The sequence below is a fragment of the Antennarius striatus genome, chromosome 24 (genome assembly GCF_040054535.1).
Source record: "Antennarius striatus isolate MH-2024 chromosome 24, ASM4005453v1, whole genome shotgun sequence".
In the NCBI taxonomy this organism is placed as follows: domain Eukaryota; kingdom Metazoa; phylum Chordata; class Actinopteri; order Lophiiformes; family Antennariidae; genus Antennarius; species Antennarius striatus.
The window spans coordinates 782,079-805,016 of record NC_090799.1 but is presented as its reverse complement, the minus strand read 5'-3'; the positions used below and the strand labels follow the sequence as shown (position 1 = coordinate 805,016).

Here is a 22,938-nt window from a genome sequence, read left to right as displayed (position 1 = left end):
CCTGTTGGGGCAGCAACGGCAAACACAACTGACGGTAGATGGAAATGGCGCCACGACGCGTATTGTAATGAAAACCCCCACGCCGGACCCCCTGTTTCCGCCTCGGAACCGAACCGGACCCTTCAGGACCTGAAATGGCAGCGGGTGGCCTGCGGGTGGACCCCCCCGCGGTGCTTTTTCACGACGTCACCGTCGGGCAGGTTTACCAGACTAAAATAAGAGTTTTAAATGTGGGTAAAACTTCGAAGAAAATAGTTTTTAAAGACCCTGCCCTAAAGGTAAGATCAAATGTGAGGTGTTTTATTAATTAACTAATTATAAATAGTTAATTAATAAAGTTAGCTGAATGACCGCGGCCTACTTAATTGGCCTAGTTAGCTCCTCGGGATGTTAGCTAACTTTTCGTGCGCAAAAGCGAATTTACGACGTTTATTAAACTGAAAAATGTTCCCTTGCTTTATGTTGATATTTATTTTCGCGTTATTAAAAGTGTCTTAACGCGTGTTAACAGTTTCTACATTTTTATGATGACTTTGCGAACATTTTGCATAAAATGTGAGAACTCCGGGAAATCCTTTATATTAATATTAATATATTAATAAGAAAATACGGGATGGAGGTTAGTTCGAGTTCGGCCCGAACGGGTCGGCCTGGATTTTTTTATTTTTTTTTTATTTTTTTTTTGGACTCGGGTTTAGTCCGAACTTTTTTTAAATTAAATATATATTTAAACATCATGTATCTCAAACGATCTATGGTATTAAACTAAGGATTGTCCTTTTAAAATAAATAATTTAGGTTAAAAAAAAAATAAATAGAAGGCGCTGTGGGAGAAGCGTCCATCAACACCTGTTCCGTTCCCTCCGTGCTTCAGGTGTCTCTCCTGTCACTTTACCTGTCCGATCGTACGCACTGAAGGTAGAGGTACGATCGTCAATAATTGTCGAGTCGGGTTTTAATACCGTCGGGTCGGGCTGGATTTTCATAGGCCCGATCTTAATTCTAATATGTGTACCATTCCGGCCAAATAATATATTTCCATTTTCAGAAGGAGTCAAATGCAATGAAAAAAGAACCGAGATGATCACAGGTTTGATTGCAGTGTTCTTTTCAGAAGGAAATGGAAACACTAAATAAAAAAAATGACAAATGAACAAAAAACACTTGATATGACATGTTCAGAAACAGCTCGTTCATTACAATGGAATGGGTCAAAACATTCAGAAGGTTACAGTACATTTTTTTCAATATGTTCTTTGGTTGAGGTACATTTCCTTTGGACTTAAATTCCCTTAAATTTAAAAATGTACTGTAACCTTATGTGTTGAATGTTTTGTTTTAATTTAATTTTAAATTAAATTACATTTAAATTAAATTAAACAAAACATTCAACACAAGGTTACAGTACATTTTTTTCAAAATGTTCTTTGGTTGAGGGACATTTCCTTTTGACTTAAATTCTCACCACCAACGCTGTACATTCTTAATTTGGTTGTACTGTCATGATTTGTGCCAATTGTAACACATTTGTTGTCCACCCATTTCACAATGGCAATTTCTTCATTGCCATCTAACCTGTAATCATGTGTTCCTCTCGGTTCTTTTTTCACTGCACTTGATTCCTTCAATGAGCTCTTGCTGATCCTGTTTTCCCTCATTGTTCCCGTGGCATTGAATCCCAAATTCCTCAAATGCACCAGTAACGCATAGTCAGTGAACAAGTTATCGAACTATACATTATAAGAAAACCGTGAGCATATTCAGCACCACCTTAGAACCGAGCAACAAATTGCTGTTTTCTTAATGAGCAGACTCTTTGCCAGTACAGATCAAAATTGTAGCAGTAACCTGACGGCCCCCCAAAATTTATACCCAAATCAAATTGGTTTGCCCCGCATGAAGTGCTTAAGAGTGTTGTGTTCATAAAAGCACAAAATAATTTCGTCAACTGACAAATTCTCCTCAAACACTCAAAATTTTCGGAAGGATTCTTGGAAGCACAGTAATAAGCGGCCTTATTTTATTTATAATATTATTTATTATAATATTTATTATTTATAATATATTTCTATCAAATTAAACTAAATGACCAAAAAAACACTGCATAAAAAAAACTCCAGTCAACGAATGCCCGGGGCGCGTACAGCTCTCACGTATGTTTGTCACTTTACAAGCTTCATACGTGTTATGTTCAAGATTTTTCCCGCCTTGCAGTGCAAATCTTGTTTAAAACGATATATGAACATTATTTTATTATTTAAAGTATGAAACTCGTTATGGTTTGAGCTCGTTTCTTCCAATGGAGGCAGCGCTTGTTCTGATGCATATTGCTTATGTAATGCCCAGTGTCCTCATTTCAGGACAGCAAAGTTTATGCCGTTCTATAGCCTATAATTGCAAGCATATTTCAAAAATAAGAAAGAAAGTATATAAATTAACCCTTCTGGACACTAGTCACTGAATAGCAGCATACACAGAACAAAATGAAAGAAAATATTGGTAATCATCTTCATCGGTCTACAGAAGTGTGTTTTTGTCAAATTTGCATGGAGTCTTTCTTGTGCTTTATATTATATAAATGAGAATTTTGCATCATATATTGATGAATCAGTATCTGCTTATTACCCACACTTAATAATGTTCTATAACCAATCCTTGTCATTATTTTCATCGTTTTCTGTGCTGTCCTCAAATGGGGCCGGTGGGTTAAAATGGGTTTAATATTTCTTAATTGCTTTGGGAGATGTGAATATAAAATTATGACAGTCGGGCAACTGCTTGTGAAATGCTGTGCTAGCCATCAGTGTTGCTTCTTGCAGCTCTTCAGATTCAGCGGCTCCTCCTCAGTCGAGCTGCTCTGTCCCGGCCTGTCCGTTTTTGGGATGCTGCACTTCACCCCAAAGGAGGACAAGGAGGTCACAGACTCCCTCCAGATTCTAGTAGAAGATGAGGAACCCATTGAGATCCCCCTGCAAGCGTAAGACATGTGATGTGTTACAGATGAATCCAATCAATCATTCTGATCTGAAAGGAACTGATTGATATTCACACACTTTTTTTTAAATGTACTCCTCCAGGTTTCCGAAAGCTTGCTCCCTTGAAACAGAGTCAGTGGTAGACTTTGGATGCATTGCTGCCGATGGTCAGGTGATCACCAAAAATCACTGCATAACCAATCAGGGATCAGCACCAGGTAGATCTTTCGGGAATAAGTGCATTAACTTATTAAAGCATTACTATTATTATACCTGATGTTTGTCATCTAGAAGATTTTTAAGCCTCATTTTTCAATTCTCTCTTTTTCAATCAACTGGAATACTGAATTATTGTGTTACAATTTATAAAAATTAAGTTGGATCAGATCCGTAGAGTAGCTGGGTGCATCCTCAGAGGTCAGGTGAGGAGCTCAGTCTCCAGGGAGGAACTTGGACTAGAGCCACTGCTCCTCCACATCGAGCAGAGTCAGCTGAGGTGGCTCAGGCATCTGTTTCGGATGCCTCCCGGACGCCTCCCTGGGGAGGTGTTCCGGGCACGTCCTACTGGGAGGAGGTTTGGGGAAGACCGAGGACACGCTGGAGGGACTATGTCTCTGAGCTGGCCTGGGAACGCTTCGGGATCCCCCCCCTAAGAGATGGAAGAGGTGTCTGGGGAGAGGGAGGTGCATCCCTGGTCAGATTGTTGCCTCCCTGACCCAACTTTGGATAAAAGCAGTTGGAAATGGATGGATGGAAATAGATTTTAACACAGCTAAGTTAGTTGTGAGATGAATCTAATTTAAACCATTAATAACGAACATAAATATTGTGTTTGTGTTTACGTGGAAGGTGTGTTCAGTGTGGACTACCAGGGAGATCCCTCAGTCAGCGTTTCACCAAGTGCTGGAGTCATAGCAGCTGGCGCCACCCAGTGGCTGAAATTGGAATTACGTGCAGACAGGCCCAGGCTGGTTGAAGAGAAGGCTCTGTAAGAAAGACAATAACGACAGAAGCTTGTGGATGAAGTAACCCCCCCCCCCCACCTGAACCTCCTCCTTCTGTCCCTCTGTCCCAGGGTGAAACTCCAGAACCGCTCTGACATAACGGTCAGCATCCGTGCTGAAGTGTGTGACCTGAGTCTTGAGATCTTTGACCTGCAGGTAATTTGTTTCTCAACGTGGTTCTTAACCGTGACGGCCCTTAAAAACTGATGTCCAATAATCCTTTGCTGGTTTCCAGGGGAATCAGCTGCCCCACCTGCATTTTAAACCTCAATATTTTGGGACGACCTTTGTGAGGAGCGTGGTGCTTAGGAACAAAACCCCCCTGGTCTGTGACTGGGTCTGCCAGCTGAAAAATCCTGAAGAAGAAACTGAAGCGGGAACTCATCTTCAGGAGAGCTCAGACGCCGCACTGTTGGAGAGTAAAGAGAAGTGCAGCTCAGCGCACAAAGACGTCTCGAATTTGATGCTGTATTTCCCCAGACAGGGGACCGTCGGGCCATATCAGAATACCACTGTGGAGGTGCGCTTCACCCCCATCAGGAAGAGGTGAGTGTCTGTGAACGAGTCTGAAATTTCTCCCGTGTCAGAGAGCACCTGATGGTCGGTATGGATAAAATAAGTTCTACTTTTTCAGTTATTTCTAAGTCCCAAAGAGATGACGTGAAGCCAAGAGACAAAAAAAATAATCCCCCCCTGGGAGACAGTGTGGATTTGAATTGAGTGCACAACAACGTGTGTGTTTCAGGACATCCACAGGGTGGAAGCACAATCATCCAATCGAGCAGCAGGATTACAATTTTGTATTGCAGTTCGAGTCGGTGGGAAGCAGATGCGGTTTCACCGGCCGTAATGGTACTCACAACACACACACACACACACACACACACACACACACACACACACACACACACACACACACACACACACACACCAGTGCCTCTGCAGTATGCTTTAGAATCCAGAGAGATTTCTGTGCTGGAGTTGAGTTCATAGCCCACATTGTCTTTGCTTGCAGGTGGCAGCATCGTGGAGCTGGCAGTCACAGGCACCGGACTGCCCGTGTCTTTGAAGCCTTGTCCCAGCAGGTTGGATTTCAAATCCTGTGTGATCGGTCAGCCTGTGAACTTAACGTGTGTCCTACAGAACCACAGCCCCCGACTTCCTGTCAAGTTCTGCCTCCGCAAGTTGGCGCATGTCACCGCCCACCCCTCCTTTGGAAACATCCCTCCTCGACAAAGCCGGGTAAGGATTGTAATTCAAGCCAAAGTTAATTTATTTCTTAATAATCCAAGCAGAATTGTGAACCAGATTGGGGTTTTTTTCTCTTTTGCGTCCCTCAGGACGTGGTCTTTACCTTCATCGCGCAGCGACATGGAAGCTTCCAAATGAATCAACTGATCGAGCTCTTGGGTCTTGTTGTTCAGACGTCTGCTGAGACCACTAACAGACTTGAGTTGAAGGTCTTCCACACCATCGGTTTACCTGTGTCTGCTGTCTGCTGCAGCGAGACCGCAAAACCTGCCCCTAAACTGAAACCAGGTGAGTATTTAGGAGTAAATCCAATGAAACGACCATAAATGACAGCATTTTAAAGTAGTTCCCCCCCGGCGGCTTTGCAGGCATCACCCCAACCGTGACCAATCCGACCGGGCTGCAGCCTCGCGTTCAGTCCCCCAACGCGGCTCACTGCCATCAGACGGTGGGCGCTGCCAACCTCAACGCCAACAAAACGAAGCGCCACGTGCACGACAGGAAGACGAGTCAGGACGCCAAGGGCAAGGAGCCCCGGACTCTCCCGAATGATCGAGCTGCAAGCATCAGGCCCGCCTCCCCGAACACACAGGACAGGTAAAAGTGGAAAAAGCCAGTCAAATGAGTTCAAATCAATCATAAATAACGTCCAGATTTTGTCTTGGTCTTCCTCAGGACTGTCTTCACGGGCGTCCCTCGCTATCCAAACGTTGACACCACTTATACGTTCACTGAGGAGGAGTGAAGTTTGTGCCACACTGTAAATAATTCAGACCTTCTTTTCTTATCAGGCAGCAAAATGAAAAGGACGAAGATGTGGACATGGGGATTGTTCCTGCTCAAGGACTAGTTCCCCCCAAACTTCGCGTCATCAACCTGGAGACCAGTAGCCCCTCAGGGGCTAGACCGAAATCCAGAAATGCTTCTCCAGCAATCAGACAGGTCAGCAGATCAATCAAATCAAGCATACTTCAATTAGTTTAAGTGGGAATAGATCACTTACTTGTTTTTCAATATTATTTTTCTCTCAAGATGTCTGGGGATCAGGATGCAGTTCCCGCCAACAGCCAGCAGGTGGAAGACTACCACAGGACTCTGACGTCTCTGGAGCTCCTCCAGATTGGCATAAGTGAGAGATTGCATTAAGCATCAGAGTCCTGCTTCTAATGAAGCCTCAGCACCGGCCGAGATAATTCATTGATTAATGTGTCATCAGATAATTAAAGAAATGTCAAGTCGTGGTTTTCATGTTGGACAGCTTGTTTAAAATATCCCTCTTTCCTCCTCAGATCCTTTATTTGTGGACTTTGGCGAGGTGTGTGTGCAGTCAGTGTGCGTGAAAAAGCTGGACCTGATCAATAATTTGCCTGTGTCCGTCTGGGTGCAGTTTGACATTGATTGCCCCGAGCTGAAGGGCTCCTCCCCCCTCAGTCACGCCTTAGCACCCCAGTCCCGCAGCACCTTGCTCCTGACGTTCCAAAGCAACCAGCTGGGTGAATTCTACAACTGCGTGCCGATCTCTATTAACCATCAGCACCCGGGTCAGGTCGTGATCCAGGCCCATGTCGTCCCCTTGGCTCTGGAGCTGTCCACCCCCCAGGTGGTGGTCCAGCCCAGTGATCTCGCCCACTCAGGGTACCGAAGCTATGTGACGCTTCGGAACCGGCGCAACCATCCCGCCAAGTTCACGTGGAGACCCGTGGGCACCGACTGTGACATGGCGTTCTCCATTCAACCGGTGACAGGTGCTGATTTCACCGCTCAGGTTCCACATTTTTAAAGCTTTTCGGGTTGATTTTTTTTAATCCACCCACCCCCCCCCCAGGTACGGTGGAGCCAAAGACAGAGCTGGACTGCGAGGTCGTGTGGCATTCCTCCTTCTCCGCCTCGGCTGAAGGGAACTTTGACCTCTGTGTCGAAGAGGGCAACACACAGCAGCTGCGTTGTGTTGCTAAGGTGTGTTCCTGGTTTGTACTCGTCACTCATTCAGGCGCTCGTGGACTTCTGTGAAACACAACAAGACACCTCAAACTGTCCTGACTGTGTGTCCTCGTCTCAGATGGGCTCCACCGAGGTCGTGATCGGGTGGACACTCAACTTCTGGTCCGTGCCCATGAACGTGCTCTCCGTCAGGACGGTGGTCCTACGCAACACCGGACACAACCACGCATACTACAAGGTTCTACACACACACTCTGATCACACACCAGACAAGGGAATCCTTCCTCATGTGGGCGTGTTGTTGGTCGGGGCAGGTGCTGGAGACTTGCCCTCTCCAAGGAATGGCTTTGAATCCTCTTGAGGGGGTGGTGCCCGTCGGGGGATCGACGGAGCTGGAGATCCGCTTCAACCCCAACTCGGTCATGGCGTTTAACAACATAGTGACGGTGAGGGAAACGCTTCCAGATGATGATGACGTGTTGATGATGAAGTATTGACGTGTGTGTGTGTGTGTGTGTGTGTCGCGTCACAGATCGCGTTGAGGAACCTGAAGCCCTTTAAGTTCCGGCTGATGGGGTCAGTGGAGCCCCCAAACATCGACATCAGTGTGGTGAGTGTGTTTCGGCGTGACGCCACACAGGAAGTCGTTAACGCTTGATTTTAAAGCTCCACGTCCAAATTCTCCTTTCCAGTCCAATTTCAATTTCTCCGGCGTCCACGTCGGCTCGCGGCGAACAATTCCGTTCTCTCTGTCCAACCTGTCGTCCGTCCCGGCCCAGCTGACCTTCGACCTGTCGGAACACACGGATTTCTCTGTGCAGCTCCCTCAGCCCTCGGCGGGTCAGTGTCACACGGTGATCGGTGAGTAACGCGTCATCCGTCACAACAGGAAGTGATGTGGAACTGTTCTCCGTGTGCTGACATCAGAGCGGAGCAGGAATGTGTGAAATAAAAAGAAACGATCTTGTTTTGGTGTTTGTGTTCCAAGCAGACAGGGATCCAGGTGTGACTGTGGCTGATCTCCAGGCCAACCAGACCCTGCAGTGTTCCCTGGTGTTCTGCCCCACCCAGGTGATACTCTGACCCCACATCGAGAGCTGTGATTGGACAGTCCTTAAAACCTCTTCATACATCTTATAGCAGTAATTAAACATTCAGAAACTCCACTCTGTCCACCTCTGGACCTCGTAGCTATATCAGGATGCCTAAGAGCACGGTTTCCTAGGAAACACTCCTGGAAACGTGGCTAACCACTAGCAGGAGGTAGAGTTCTCGTAAACTTTGATCCCTTCGGAGCTGTGAAGTGTTTTTCAGACACAGCTCAGTTTCTCATTTATATTCAGCCACATCCTCGCTTTTTTCCAAATGCTAAGGAGTAACACTGGTTTTTACCCGGCACCCATAAACATGTCATGGAAATCAGGTCGTTGGGTTTTGCATAATCTAACAAACAAACAACAACAACCTGTAACAGAAGCATCGGCTCCGTGGTGAAGGTTGTGTGTCGCTGTTGTGTATTAATACGCATCTGGGGGGGGGGGGGTCACTTCCATTCGGCGTTGGCATATCGCACAAAATGAAAGCGTCGAAACACCAACGAAGAAGAGGTCAGTGAACAAATTGTCTTCCCTGCAGATGACCAGTCACAACTTTGTCCTGCCGCTGAGGGTCAACGGCTTGAGATGGCCCACCGGTTCCCTGTCCCCTGCCGTACTTCCATCCTCCTCACTGTTGGCTAGGAGCAGGCCCAAAGTCGCCGAACCTCTGCCTGTCAGCATGGTGACACATCGCATACAGGCCACAGGTGAGGGGGTGGGGGTCATTAAAGCGTAGATGATGACGTTGTTTTCTGATGATGTGTATTTTTTACAGAACAGGTTCACTTGTCAGAATTTAACACGTCTTTTGCCCTATTTTAGGGCTTTACGCCCCGCTGGAGTTGTCCCACACTCATCTGCAGTTCCATGTGACATCAGGGTCTGATATATACTTCATAAAGACAGCAAAGGCAGGCTTTGTTCTTTTTTTTTTATGTCTGTCTCCTCGGCAGGCTACACCCTTCCTCTTAACAATGGAAGGACTTCTTTCCTTTCTTTTAATCTATTTTCCATCTTTCCAGACGGTGCATTTGAAAGCCCTGCGTGACGGCAACATGTTTTGGCGTGCTGGCTGGAAGGAGAACATCACATGGTGGTTCGACAACGATGATGAGGAGGCACTCTGCTCTGTGTCTCCGTCGTCAGGGAGTCTGGGTGCCGGTCAGTCCATCTGCTTGCAGGTCAGCGTGAGACCTGAGGCGATTAGATCAGGTGAGAAACGACTGGACACACTCATTATGATGGATCACCTCATCACTTACAGGAGCCTCATTTGATTGGTGCTTTCCAGGGTCTGGTCGAGTGCGTACGCTGCTCCTCCCTCTTTACCTGGGAGATGAGAGAGATGAGGGGATGGAGGGAGGGTGTGTCCGTCATCCCTACAGAGAGCTGTCCATCACCGTTATGGTCGAGCTGCCCCGGATCTCCAGTCACCCCCGTCAGATCTACCTCACTCCGCTGCCCCTGGGTAGCCGTCAAACTGTCACACTCACCCTCTTTGCCTCCGGCTATCCCAGGTTGGTTCAGATTTATGAAGGCCTGCGTTCTTCCTCAGATCAGGACATACGTACAGCTGCTTTTTACGATCACACTCGTCAGATTTCTTGGGGAAGCTGAGGCGTAATGGTAGCTGCATTTACATTTTTCTTGCCTGTGGCGACAGATACCACACTGTGTTTACCTCAGCATAAAAGTTGAATCTGGAAAATGTCCTCGTTTGGCGTTGGCGTCTGTCTGAGATGATGTCAGTTCTGCCTTCTGTCCACGTTTCCAGTGGAACCAGTGTATCAGCTGAAGTGGACGACGTTCTGCTGGAGAACGGGACAAAGATACAGCCTGTTTCCATCAGGTTCCCAGAAGGCAACAAGGTTCCAGCCCAAAAGCAGGATCTGGTACAGCTGATTGGTTTATTTAAGATGTGGAAAAGCAAGATCATTCAAAAATGACTCCTTTCTCTTCCTCGCTGTTGACAGTTTATTAACACGTTTATCCCACCTTCCCAGAACCGGGAAGTCAGTACCACCTTAGTCTGCCAGGTGTCCTTCTGCTCCGACGTCCCTCTGTCCATCTGCACGACCATCACTTTCTCCGATTTCATCCGCAAAAGGTAGCCGTACCCGTATGTGTCTATTCATTCACACGGTCGATCAGGAACTATTAGAACCCGTCGATGAGTTTGTTTTGATTCAGAACACACACCACGCTGCTGCTGCTGCTGGAAATGATCTGTTATGCACAGAATATGGATTAACACACCACCAACAAGAACACCATTACCTCCTGTGTGGAGAGAAGCTCGATTCAGAAGAAATCATTGAGAGAATTTAATCACAGATGAATCAGGAAGTCAATCAGTCTCTAAATGTTGTTGCTCCGCCTCCAGGTTAAAGGTCAAATTGTATGCAACTACTGAGAACTGTCTGTTGACCTCGTGGCCCTACATGGTTCAGTACAAGCAGAAGGTCGTCTTCAAGCCAGGTAACGTGTACCGGACATGTCACATGACAACATGATGACACTGCTTTTTTAGTCCTCGATTCTGATTGGCTGTTGCGGTTTCGGGGCGACAGCAGTCAAGTCGACCCCTCAGCTGTGTCCCACACCGAGTCCCACCTCTGTGTCGACAACATCGTCCTCCACGGTGTTTGATTCCAGCAGTTCAACAGGCAAGAACTCATCATCAGGTCAGGAAAGGAAGTTTGATGCACGCGTGTGTGTGTGTGTGTGTGTGTGTGTGTGTCGTTCAGCGTCATGTGGACTCCTGTCCTCCTCAGGTTCCTGTCCAGACAGCAGCAGGGGGAGCAGTCAGGCCACCATGCATACAAACGTCTCTCCCAGCGGAGGCACCACACACAATCCGAATCCAGAATTCCCTGCTACCAGCTCAGACCAGGGAACATATTCCCGGTGCGTCTTACTGGCCATGGAGAGGTGGTTCAGTTTTTTCGGCTGGCCGGGTGGACCACACCCCATCTCCATCCCACACTCCCTCAGAAGGTAGAGCCAGACGTGTTTGGAGAACGTCTCCACCCGCTTTGGTGATAACGCATCTGCTCCTCTGCCCCCAGGGTCACTTCAAAGGTCAAGATTCAGCAGTCAAACAAACGGACCTGTCAAGTCAGCCAGAACAAAGACTGCAGGTGTGTGTGTGTGTGTGTGTGTGTGTGTGTGTGTGTGTGTGTGTGCGCGTGGATCGTTCTTTATCACGAATGATGTTTGTCTGCTTCTCAACCGGCAGAAACTCAGATTCATTTTCTTTATTGATTACTATGAAAGTTTGAAACGCTTTCAGAGAAAATAGTTCTGAGGTCGCTCGCTGTGATTTGATTGTGGATCAATGGGGCCATCGATCCGTCTCCGGAATAACCATGGTGTGCTGTCGTGTCCAGGACTGTGTGGGACATGATCTATCACCTGGCTGGAATACAGATTTACAGTTTTCCCCGCTTCATGACATTGTCAGCCGACGTCGACAAACGCACCGAGCAGCTGCTGCAGTGGCTGAAAGCGATGCTCACCTTCCTCAGGTAGAGCCGATCGGCTCGGATTCTGTCGTCGACGTTGGAAAAAAGATCTTACTGACGTTTTAAGAACATTTTTGATTGGCTGCTTTGTTGTTCAGGTTGCAAGGAGCGTTCCTGAGTCACGTCGAGCCGGGGTACTTACTGGACGTGGAGGAGTTTAAACACTGGTGCTCTCTGGAGGTACACACACACATGAACCCCCACACACAGTGTTTGTGATATCAGGAAACGATCTCATTGGTGTCTTTCCCTCAGTCGGGTAAGGAGGACAGCGGTTTGGACTGCAGCAAAGTCGACTACGAGTCCCTGAGCAAGCAGGCCTGGGCTGACGTGCTGATGCAGATATACAAGGTGAACAACTCTCCTGTGTCCAAAGGGTTAAAGTCTTCTCCTTCAGTCCCAGCATATAAATATTCCTCTTCAGGTTCTGGTGTTGCGTCGCGTGTCGGAGAGCCTCGTGAGCGGAACTCAGAACCCCAAGGATGTCTCGCCCTTCAACTCGCGGCCGCTGTCCAACATCTACTCAGCCAAGGAGCTTCAGCTGCTTTCGTGGCTCACCTTCCACTACAGGCGCATGAGGACTACCGTATGGGGGCTGCATACAGGTTTGGGTCCTTCAACACCATCATGATAATGTACCATGGTTAAACTTCCTGTTGAGACTCATGCGTACAGTTATAACGATGATTGACAGGCGGGGTCCAACCGGCGCCCTTCGTTGTCAACTTCGACCAGGACCTGAGAGACGGGCTAGTGTTAGCTGCTGTGCTGGCTGCTTATTGCCCTTACTTGGTCAGTGTGTGTGTGTGTGTGTGTGTGTGTGTGTGTGTCTGTGTGTGTGTGTGTGTGAGTGTGTGTGTGTGCCTCTAGAGGAGCTACACATAAAACTTCAAATGTTGCCTTCTCCTTTAGATACCCACACACTTCCAGAGGATGTACGCCACGACCAGCTGCTCCGAGCAGATCCTTCACAACAACATCATCGTGACCCAGGCCTTAAACACACTTCATCTCAACATGGACATTCAGGTAAACGCCAGAGGGGCGTGTCACATGATCCAGGAAGAGAAACGATGACAACTCATTGCATTGGCTAACATAATTAACGCCATGTTGTTGTTGTTGTTGTTGTTGTGCGCCCAGCCTGCTGACATGTCAGACCCCAACCCGGTGCAGATGTTGATGCTGTGTGTTCATCTTTACGAGAGGCTGCCTGACTACCTGGCCAAGCAGACCGTCATACTCTCAGGAAACCTGCACACCTCTGTGGTAGTCCAGGTGATGATCACACACACACACACACACACACACACACACACACACACACACACACACACACGTAATGACACTGCAGGCCTGGGGGAGGTAGGATAAACACTCCAGCTGTGATCAAACACAGACACACACACATTAATAGGATTGTCGACGCACAAACAGGCTTACAAACATACACAAATATACATTTGGGTAATGATGCACACCGTGGAGTTAAGCCACCATTACAACTCCGACAAAGACGCATCAGCTGGTCTCCGCTAAATAAGATGGATTTCACTCTTCTGCTGCTTTCTGGCGGCGACATTTATCTGTGTTTGAGCTGGTGCCGGCCTGTGATTGTATGCATAAAACATGACTCAATCACTATGTGTGTGTATCTTTGTGTGTGCGTGCATTGTTCTGCAGGTTAATCTGAGAAACCCGGCTTCCATCCCCATCAAATACCACGCTTTCCTTTTAGGAAAAAAGGCTCATCTCTTCTCACTTCCTGATGGATCTGTTGTCACCCTTCCTCCAATGTACGTCTTCTACTCCCATAATGAATCAGTCCAGGCTTTTATTAAACGCAGCAGGTCAACCAACGCCGAGCATTTGTTCTAATTTACAAGAATCTAGGTTGTGTTTGTTCGCTGTCTCACATCACGAAAGGTTATGTAAATTCACGTCACGGTTTAGTGCCCGATTCTTTTGCTTTTCTTTTTCTTAGAACGGTGTTACGGACTCCAAGGGATCCTGTTGTCTAGGGTGAATAAATGAAATGTGACAGCAGGTTTCAATTCAATGCATCAACAGCTGAAAAATCTGCTTATAATAGATATAAAATTAAGTGTTTACAGGGAGACGTTTCCTGATTAAAACATAGAAATGTTAAGAAGAAAAGGTCATGCACAATGAAGTTCTAATTATGAAAGATTGTGGTTCATATCAACAAGAAACTACAGATGGAGTTGTTAGTAAATCAGTGCTGCACGTCCAAATTAATCTGTTTGGTGCAAATCTGAGCCCTGAAAAGAAAAGAGAATCAAAGTGAATTTGAAACTAAGTGGATGCGTATATTCTGACTCCGGCGTGAGGCCTTTTAATCCCCGCAGTCGTTGAAGTTCTCATCGGACTTTTTCAGCAGAAAAGTTTCTGAGACTGATCAGATGAATGTCTTCTGGCGTTCTTACCCTCTCAGATCGACCACTGCCCTGCGCGTCCAGTACAACAGCTTGTTCCTGCAGCCGAAGGACGCCGTCCTCCTGTTCGTCGCCCCGTCTTCGCTTGGCCGGCTCAGCGCTTCTCTGGTCTTCAATTTGAAGAGTCACGTCAGTCATATCACACCAACCGTGAGTACAGTCGCAGCGGAGAAGCTAAGCTACCGTTACTGATGTGACGGAAGCTCGCTCACTTTCCACAGGTCAGTAACTGACTCTGCCTCCGACTGTTTTCCCTCAGAAGACCGTGATCTGCAAGTCTCCCTGCTACGAGCCCCTGGTGGTCACACTGCCCGTCACTAACCGTTTCAGCAGAGAGGGAAAGTTCAAGTACGCGTTGGAGTCTGTTCCACACGTACATACATGTGATTTGTGACTGGTTGGATTCAAACCTCCCTGTTTTGTCTGTGTGTGTGTGTGTGTGTGTGTGTGTGTGTGTGTGTGTGTGTGTGTGTGTCCGTCTTTAGGGTGATGTTGATGGAGCTGACGGCAAATCCGTTCGAGAAGGAATTGGACAAAGAAAGCCTCATTTGTCAGGTGTTCTCCAAGACCAGGTATCACGTGTGTTAACAGAGATAGCTGCAGCAGACACTCGTGCAAACACACACACACACACACACACACACACACACACACAGCTCCGTCGGGCGATGTGTGTCATATCTGAAGCTGCAGTTAGCAGCCGGTTAAATTAGCGTTCTTATTTCGCTCTCAGACAAATAATCTCACCTTCACACAACTCAGAACTGAGTGCTGCTTCCTGTCTGTCGCTGCTGGCGTGCTAGACAGCAGGTGAGGTAATATATGAGGTTACCCCCCAGGAGAGAACCGGCTTGTCATCAAAAATAGCTGCTTAGCATGCACCTCTCAGCGGGTCTTCAAAGCCAGACTTTTCGGCTGGATGGGTTCGATGTGAGGACACGAGGAGCGACGCGGGTCGTCCACGGCGCGGCTGAATCAGCTGGTCGTTTCAAATCCACGTGACCGACTGCCTTTCCTCTCTCTTTCAGTTCAGAGACGACTGAAGAGACGCTCTCAGAGATGTGTGAGTACCAACACGTGTGATCCCTGCTCGCCCCGTCTTGATCCACGTCCGCTCAGCTGTTGTTTGTGTATTTGTGTACATGCCCAGGTGTCGACAACTGCGACTTCCTCAGCATAGTGAAGAGCATTTGTCTGAAACCTGACAAGACGGACACGCTGAACATCCACTGGCTGCCCTTCAGCCCCGGCACCAAGTACTGCCTCGTGCTGCTGATGTGCCCAGAGGTCAGAACTGTTCCTTCTACGTGATCCTTAATGAAATCAGAATTGATTCGTCCTCCGGATGCTCGGTCTGACAGTCGCGTTTCACCATCGGAATGAGGGTTACTTCATTTCACATCAGCCCCCCGGTGGTAACCCGGTGATAAAATCTGTCATATTGTGTTTGTATTTATCTCACAGCTGCAGCGCCGCAGCCAGAAAACGTGCTGCAAAGCATGACAGGAATTCATTCCAGCCTTAAAGCTGCGGAAATCGATGCTCATAAACTTTGATGTTACAAAATCACTTCACAACACGGCGGTGCTATTTTGAGGCCATAAAACCCATCAGATAATTCTAGTTTAGATGCTAGACTGACTTACATATTATAAAATCTAATCACATCTTTATTTGTTCCTGTTGAATCGCATGCAGTCATCCTGACCCTCATTTATTCGCAGCCACGTCTGTGTGTGTCCCTCAGGTGGGAGATATGGTCTATGTGATACAGGCCATAGCAGGTTTGCCTTGTCCGTCCTTTCTGACCACCATAGCCGGTCCCAACATCCCAGGCACCAACATCACGTCTGGTAGGAAAGCTGTCGCACTTCTCTTTGCCTTTTTTTCTTACCTAAGCAGGAAGTATTTCCTATTTATAGCTGATAACAAGCCGAATAAAATCAACATATTTTCCCCCGCTGACAGTTCCTTCCGTTCCGACCCTCACCTGTAAAGTGGGACAGCGGTGCGATAAGGTGCTGCGTATACCGCTGATCAATGTGGTGTGGGAGCGCGCGCTGGCCACCTGGGGTCAGTTCCACATGAGGGCTGACGAATACAGGAGGCGGCAGATGAGCAGCTCTTTGAACAGCAGCACCGTGAGAGCCAGGATAGCTGAACTAAAGCTAAAGGTAAAGGAAGCAGGTCATTGGATGGACTGTCTCCGTCTCCAATCGCCCCCTTATTTCAGCCGCCATCCCTCTCTGTTTCCTGGTAGGCTGCCAGGCCGCCAGATTTCGACCACAATGCAGGAGTGGAATACAACGTGGAGGTGTCTTTGCCGCAGAACTTCACGTTACCCAGCACTGTGGCAATCAAAGTAAAGGAAAACACGGTAATACCGTGGGAGGATACTGAAGGTATGAACACGCTACCCTAATGAGTTAAATAGCACATCGCCCCTTTTTCACTTAATGTTTTGGGAAATAATACCAAAAAAAATCTAATTGTTTTGATTGATTTCAACAGGCGGCGACTTCATCGACATCCCGTTCAGGTTCCAAGCAGACTCAGTGGGCCGATACACCTGTCAGGTGGTGCTGCGGTCCTGGCACGACACTAGAGTCTACATTCTAGAGACCTTAGTGACACCACAGGTAGAACCTCAGCTGGTACCGGAGCCTAAACCCACAGAGCAATGGATTCTTATTACCCATGTCCCGTCCCCCCCCCCTACAGAGACCACCTGTCCACATGAACTTCAGGTCTCCTGCTCGGCGTTCAGTCACTCAGGAAATCCCAGTGGTGAGTGTCGTGACGTCACGTTTTCAACCAAACGGCTGAAACTTGCCGGTAACTTTGCGTTGCTTTGTGTTTCCTTCAGGACAACGAGACCCAGGTGGACTGGAACGTCAGCGCCGAGCTCTGCGGTGAAGGATTCTCCGGCCCGGCCGTCCTCAAAGTGCCAGCGGGAACGAAGGTCCACTACCCCCTGACCTTTCACCCCTCCGTGCTCTGCAACATCACGGTAACACAGCTTGGTCGCCCGTCTTTACGTCTCTCCTTCTGATGGATGGCGTTTCGTCTCGGGCGGCCTTGACTTAGCGAGCGTTCAGGGTGATTTAGCGCCACGTAGGAGAGCAAGCGCCTCCCGTCGACGCCGATCCACACTCCGCCTTTTTTCTCATTAGCTTCTTCCTCTCAGGGAACATTCTGCTCGAGTGCAGCGGCTTGTTTCGATGCAGCGGCACACGGTCTGACCTGCACGGCTCTTAAGATGCTATCTGGGGCATTTAAGCTTCGTCTGTGGCCGGCATCCTCTTCATCCCAGAACCCCCGCCGACGCTCATGCTGCTGGACCGCCCTCTCTTCCTGAAACGCTATTTTATTTTCCAGATAGACGCCGATTCTTACGGCTGTAACTGAAAGCCTCACCGCTTATTTCTAACACGGAGAATGTCGGAACAGTTTTCAGAGTAAGGATTTAATTCAGTCAACAGGGGGATCAGTGGAAGATGTTTCTTTAATGGGGGAGAGAAAGATCAACACCTCATTACGCAAAAAGTTCACAGATCAGACGCTCCCGGCGTGTCCTCATTGATGTCTGCGTGTTTCTGTAGCCGTGAAATGTTTTGCGTGGAGGGACAAAAAGGAGTTTGCATTGGCCGGGAATCGAACCCGGGCCTCCCGCGTGGCAGGCGAGAATTCTACCACTGAACCACCAATGCCTGTCTGAGGGAAGGAGGGGGGGTTGGCTTCACATCTGGGACAGAGCGCTCCAGGCAGGACTCAGTCGCCGGCGTTGTTGTGAGCAAAACGAACCGCAAACGTAGATTAATGTGTTTTACCCAGGGCACGCTCTCCTTGAGGAACGACTGGGATGGAGACATACGCGTCTTCACCCTCAAAGGGGTGGGAGAGCGCCCCCCGCCTGTGGACCATGTGATCGTGCGCTGCTCCGTAGGACAAAGCCCAGTCATGAAGCTGGACGTCCCCAACGTCACTCAACGCAAACTCAAAATGATGGTACAGAAATCACTGGAGCTCACACACGTGTGCGTGTTCCTCATCTGACTCTGGTGTTTGTGCACACACACACACACACACACACACACACAGGTGGCGACAGACCTATCCATTGTCAACGGCAGCTCCTCCCTGGATCTCAGCCCTGGTTGCAGCACTCCGTACACCTTCACCGTGTCGACACTGAAGCGGGGGAACCACACAGGTGATTTCTCTTCTCCCCTCCTGGAATATCGGTTTCATTTCTTCACTTTGCACTATTTTCCTGACATTTACTTCAACACACAAACACACGCTGGCCCTGAATGCCTCATTCAGCCCCGAACACACACACATGCTGTGTGTTTACTGTGTGTTTGTCTGTAAACCTACAGAGGATGTCGTTTGGAAGCATTAACTGTTTTTCCCGCAGGCTATGTCTCATTCATAGAAATCGATGGTGAACCGAAGGAAACCAAACCAGGTGAGCACAGCTACATTTAAATGTGTGTGTGTGTGTGTGTGTGAACCTACATTTCCACACACACACTCTAACCACACGCGTGTATCCTGCCTTCAGGTAACAGCATAGGGCTGTACGAGGCTTATTACTCTGTGGACGTGATTTGTGAACCGGAGGCGCCCGTCAAGGTCGTAGAGGCTCAATGTGTCATACAGGTAAAGCTCCAAAGAAACACACACACACACACACACACACACACACACACACACACACACACACAGTTTATTTATTGACTCTACAAACAACAGCATCACCTTAAGTTCAGCTTCAATGAATGCAAACAGGATTTTTAGCGCCTTTAGTAAAATCTTGAGTTTCCTCTGCGACGTGTTTAGCACCATGTTACCAGGTTTTTGCTTCATGGTTAAATATTTGAAGACCTTGGTCAAACCCCCGAAGAGCGCCGCTCTGCAGGTGCCTCTTTGATCCGTCCATCTATTATCATATTCATAACGTGGACAGGAAATGTAATCTTCCCTCTACGCGCGGATCAAACGACTCGTATCACAAGGAGAAGCAGTAACGGGGGGGTCATCTTTGAAACCTTGTCTTCCCAGTGCTCGGTTACCATAACGATCCCCCTCAGTAACGCAAAAGACGAGCTGCTGATGTTTGACGTGACCCTGGAAGGAGACAACCTCACCGGGGAAAGCTCGGTGTCGGTTCCCCCCGGGGAGACTCTGAACTACGTGGCGACGTTCTCCCCCGCCAGGGTGGGGAAGAAGAGAGGCAGGTGAGACCCCCACACCGCCGCCGACGCCCACTTCCTGTTAAAGAAGGCAGAGTTAGCGTGTTGTCGTGTGTTTCCTGTCAGCGTGCTGTTCCAGTCAAAGGTGATGAAGGAGTTCTGGTACCAGCTGGATCTCTACTCTCTCCCTTTCCCAGTCATGTCTCTACCCATCATTCACTGCCCCCTGGGCAGGTAGGTGCATGGTTATCAGCTAACACACACACACGCACACACACACACACACACACACACACACACACACACACACACACACACACACACACACACACTGATGGTCTCTGAAGCCAAACAACCGGTTTGTGTGAAATGAAAGAGTCCCCTCAGGAGCCCCACAGGGACAAAATAGACTTGCTTCAAAGGTAGGAAGAGATGTTTTCAGGTTTGGAACAGAGATAGTTTACACACCATAATTAGCTGCATGCTAATTACACACACCGCTAATCGGTTGGATTAATTAGAAATGGATCGTTTTGATCCTTGGGGGGCGTTTATGCCTAAAAACCAGGATGAGCCGTACTGCAGCAGTACTTATCAGTCTGTACGGCTTATTTACAGTAGTTTGCTGAACACAAAAAATGTGTGTGTGTGTGTGTTCCAGGTGGACCAAAATAGCCTTCCCCATCGTCAACCCGACGGCTGAGCCTATGAAGCTTTTTATCACCAACAACAACCCCAGAAACTTCATGATGGAGAAGACCCCGGTGTGTCCCGTTGGTCCGTCCTTCTATTTTCTGATGTCACTCGCAGCTCATAGGCTGTGGGATTGGACAGCGACTGTCAGCTGGTGCAGGGGGGAGGACGTTGTGTTTTTATAAGGCTGTGGGGAGACCTATCAGGGTGATCCGGAGGCTTTCATAGTCTCTCTCCTCCCTCCTCCAGGTGACCATGCAGCCCCACTCCTGCACCCCATTCGCGGTCTGCTTTCGCCCGTCATCCATCGGCAAGGGGAAACACAAGGCAACGATCACAATCATATGCCCTGAGGTGATAAATATAACACACACACACACACACACGTGTACAAACACAGAGAGAGAATAGATGACATAAATCACCGTCCCCCCCTGCCTTCACAAACACATAATAACACCCGGCGACGCACACACACGATCAGGAGGAGCTCTTTGATTGGTTCACGTAGGTGCTTCGGTTTTATTTACTGCCTCATCACTCCCAATCATCCATATGCTGCTGGGGGCGATCCGATCACCTCGTAAAGCTGCTCGTCCAACCAGATTGGACATTTATTTAAGGAAGTAAACATGTAAACAACAACAAGATGTTTGATGACTGAAAGATCCGGAGAAACTTATTGATGGATTCTTTCTTGCCCTTGTGACCTCGCCCGTTTTTCTGTAATCCTGTCGTGCCTTCTCCTTTTTTTTTTTTTTTTTTAACTTCCTGTCTCCCCCACACATCCCTGGCCACTGGCGTGTGTGTTAATCCATCTCTGTCTTTAGATGCAGGAATGGTGTGTGTTTTTGAGTGGATGTGGGATTAGTCCAGGGATTGAGGAGCCTCTGAGAATCTCGTCTCTGATTGGCTCCACCGCCTCCATCACCATTCCCATCAAAAACCCCACCGAGTGCCTGGCCACGCTCTCCATCACACTCACAGGTCACCGGCGCCATTTGTCTGTTTTTCATCCTTCATTCATGTCACTGGCTCCTTGACAAACTAATAGTGTGTGTGTGTGTGTGTGTGTGTGTGTGTGTGTGTGTGTGTGTGTGTGTGTGTGTGTGTGTCTGTGTGTGTGTGTGTGTGTGTCTGTGTGTGTGTGTGTGTGTGTGTGAACGTCTTCAGATGAGGACCCGAGTGCAGTCCCAGAGTCCCAACGAGCCTCTCCAGAAAAGAAGAAGAAGAGGACCAGTGTCTTCTCCATCCCCCTGACTCACACTGAAGGTGTGACTGAATGCTAACGCTAACGTGGCTACTGGACGTGTAAACAGACGACATAAACCAAACTGGTTTCATCCAGAACAAAGCCGATAACACAATGCAGCAGATGCTCGGTGTTTGCTGCTGTGAACACGGTTGTAGAGCTTCTTGGCTGACAGGAGGAATTCGGAGAACTTCTCGTCTTCATCAGCTCTTCATGAATAAACCTGAGACCACATCACAGGAAGGGTCCTCAAAAAAGCGGTTTTCAAGACGCCCGATGCATTTTAATGAGTCGATCTTTTAGCGGTTAACCAGGAGAACGTGAGTTGATAACTGTGTGTGTGTGTGTGTTTCCTCCTTCCTGGACGGCAGGGATTCGTCTTACTGAAGAAGACCACATCGATGTGCCGGTGGTGTTTTCGCCCGTCTCTGTGGATCCCCAACAGGCTTGGCTCTGCTTCACTTTGACCCCCATCGACCATCAAGGGGGCCACAGCAGTGCCGATAAGGAGGATGAGGATAGGAGGTGTGTGTGCGTGTGTGTGTGTGTGTGTGTGTGTGTGTGTGTGTCGTCTGTCACACACATTCACGACAATCCTTTCACCTTCACTACAAAACAGCAGCCAGACTAAAAATTCTCGTCTTTACAAAGGAAAAAAAAAAAATCTAACATATTTTACGTGAATGTTTCAGGTGGGAGCAGGACGACCAGACCGTCCGTTGGGTTTACCCGCTCCACGGGATTCCGCTATGAGAACCCGCCACAGCGCCATGCGATGTCAACCAATATGCCAGCTTAAGAGAAAGTTCAATGTACTGGTGTATGTTAAACAAGAGGAGCTCGTCTCAGGTGAGGGAAAGCCTTCAGAGAGAGGGAAGTTCGAGTTCGGAGGTAACGACGTCCCAACGTTTGTTCTCTGTTCTCAGCGTTGTTGGTGACGTTAGCAGGTAAATTGAGCCGTGTCGCTACGCTGCCCACGTTTCCTCTGTGGGCAGCGTAGCGACGCGCTTCTGTTGGTCATTTAACCGCCTCACCTGTGCACGACTCCCCGTTCGTTGTCAGCTGTGCTGACGTTCTGCAGCCACAAATGTTTTTGTCAAGTATTCAATAAATGACATTTTTCTATTCATGCTAAGTTTGTATTACTTCAGGCCGAACGCATATTACTATAAACATCGTTAAATGTGTAGAAGGAGATCTCGAAAAAGACGCGATACACACAAATGCATGCTGGGAAATGAAGTTCATGCTTTGTGCACACAGAGGGGGAGGAGTGTGTTTTGTTGTTGAGATTTAGCAGCTTTTGAGTTAAATCCTCTCCTGCCTACAGAAAAGCTGCTCCTTTGGTCGTGTTACCAGGGAAAGCAAACAAAAACCATCATACGCACAAAAAGAAAAAGAAACCACGCTGTCACATCCTGAGACGCACAATCCACAGACGCACACGACACCAAAGCCAATCAAACAAACAAACAAACAAACAAACAAACAAACATGCAGACGCACGCAGTCAGACGGAGAGATCTAGGTCTGCACAAACAGTCCCA

The 22,938-nt window shown here is 48.1% G+C and overlaps 1 protein-coding gene and 1 non-coding gene across 2 annotated transcripts; one reads left to right on the top strand and one right to left on the bottom strand.

The window, feature by feature from the left end:
• The first annotated feature begins 134 nt into the window (after window positions 1-134).
• LOC137591669 (cilia- and flagella-associated protein 47-like) lies at window positions 135-22,185 on the top strand. The gene is given in 61 exon segments (XM_068309804.1): window positions 135-278; window positions 2,820-2,977; window positions 3,078-3,193; window positions 3,825-3,963; window positions 4,051-4,135; window positions 4,215-4,525; window positions 4,725-4,831; window positions 4,995-5,221; window positions 5,320-5,518; window positions 5,599-5,827; window positions 5,906-5,970; window positions 5,973-6,208; window positions 6,263-6,359; window positions 6,520-6,975; window positions 7,056-7,186; window positions 7,290-7,409; window positions 7,486-7,617; window positions 7,704-7,781; window positions 7,864-8,011; window positions 8,160-8,242; window positions 8,807-8,975; window positions 9,091-9,179; window positions 9,291-9,480; window positions 9,560-9,785; window positions 10,043-10,186; window positions 10,286-10,375; window positions 10,652-10,751; window positions 10,847-10,952; window positions 11,043-11,265; window positions 11,337-11,408; window positions 11,658-11,795; window positions 11,891-11,972; window positions 12,048-12,143; window positions 12,217-12,397; window positions 12,487-12,584; window positions 12,705-12,821; window positions 12,936-13,070; window positions 13,476-13,588; window positions 14,248-14,398; window positions 14,508-14,596; window positions 14,734-14,820; window positions 15,277-15,311; window positions 15,399-15,535; window positions 15,996-16,101; window positions 16,217-16,435; window positions 16,525-16,650; window positions 16,760-16,887; window positions 16,970-17,035; window positions 17,115-17,258; window positions 18,017-18,256; window positions 18,350-18,461; window positions 18,669-18,719; window positions 18,816-18,913; window positions 19,316-19,491; window positions 19,573-19,680; window positions 20,108-20,219; window positions 20,389-20,493; window positions 20,970-21,126; window positions 21,313-21,411; window positions 21,763-21,916; window positions 22,084-22,185. Coding segments are annotated over 61 exon segments (8,391 nt in total). The 3' UTR covers window positions 22,145-22,185.
• trnag-gcc (transfer RNA glycine (anticodon GCC)) lies at window positions 17,888-17,958 on the bottom strand. Its single transcript has one exon. It is a non-coding gene; the product is annotated as a tRNA-Gly (tRNA).
• Window positions 22,186-22,938: the final 753 nt, after the last annotated feature.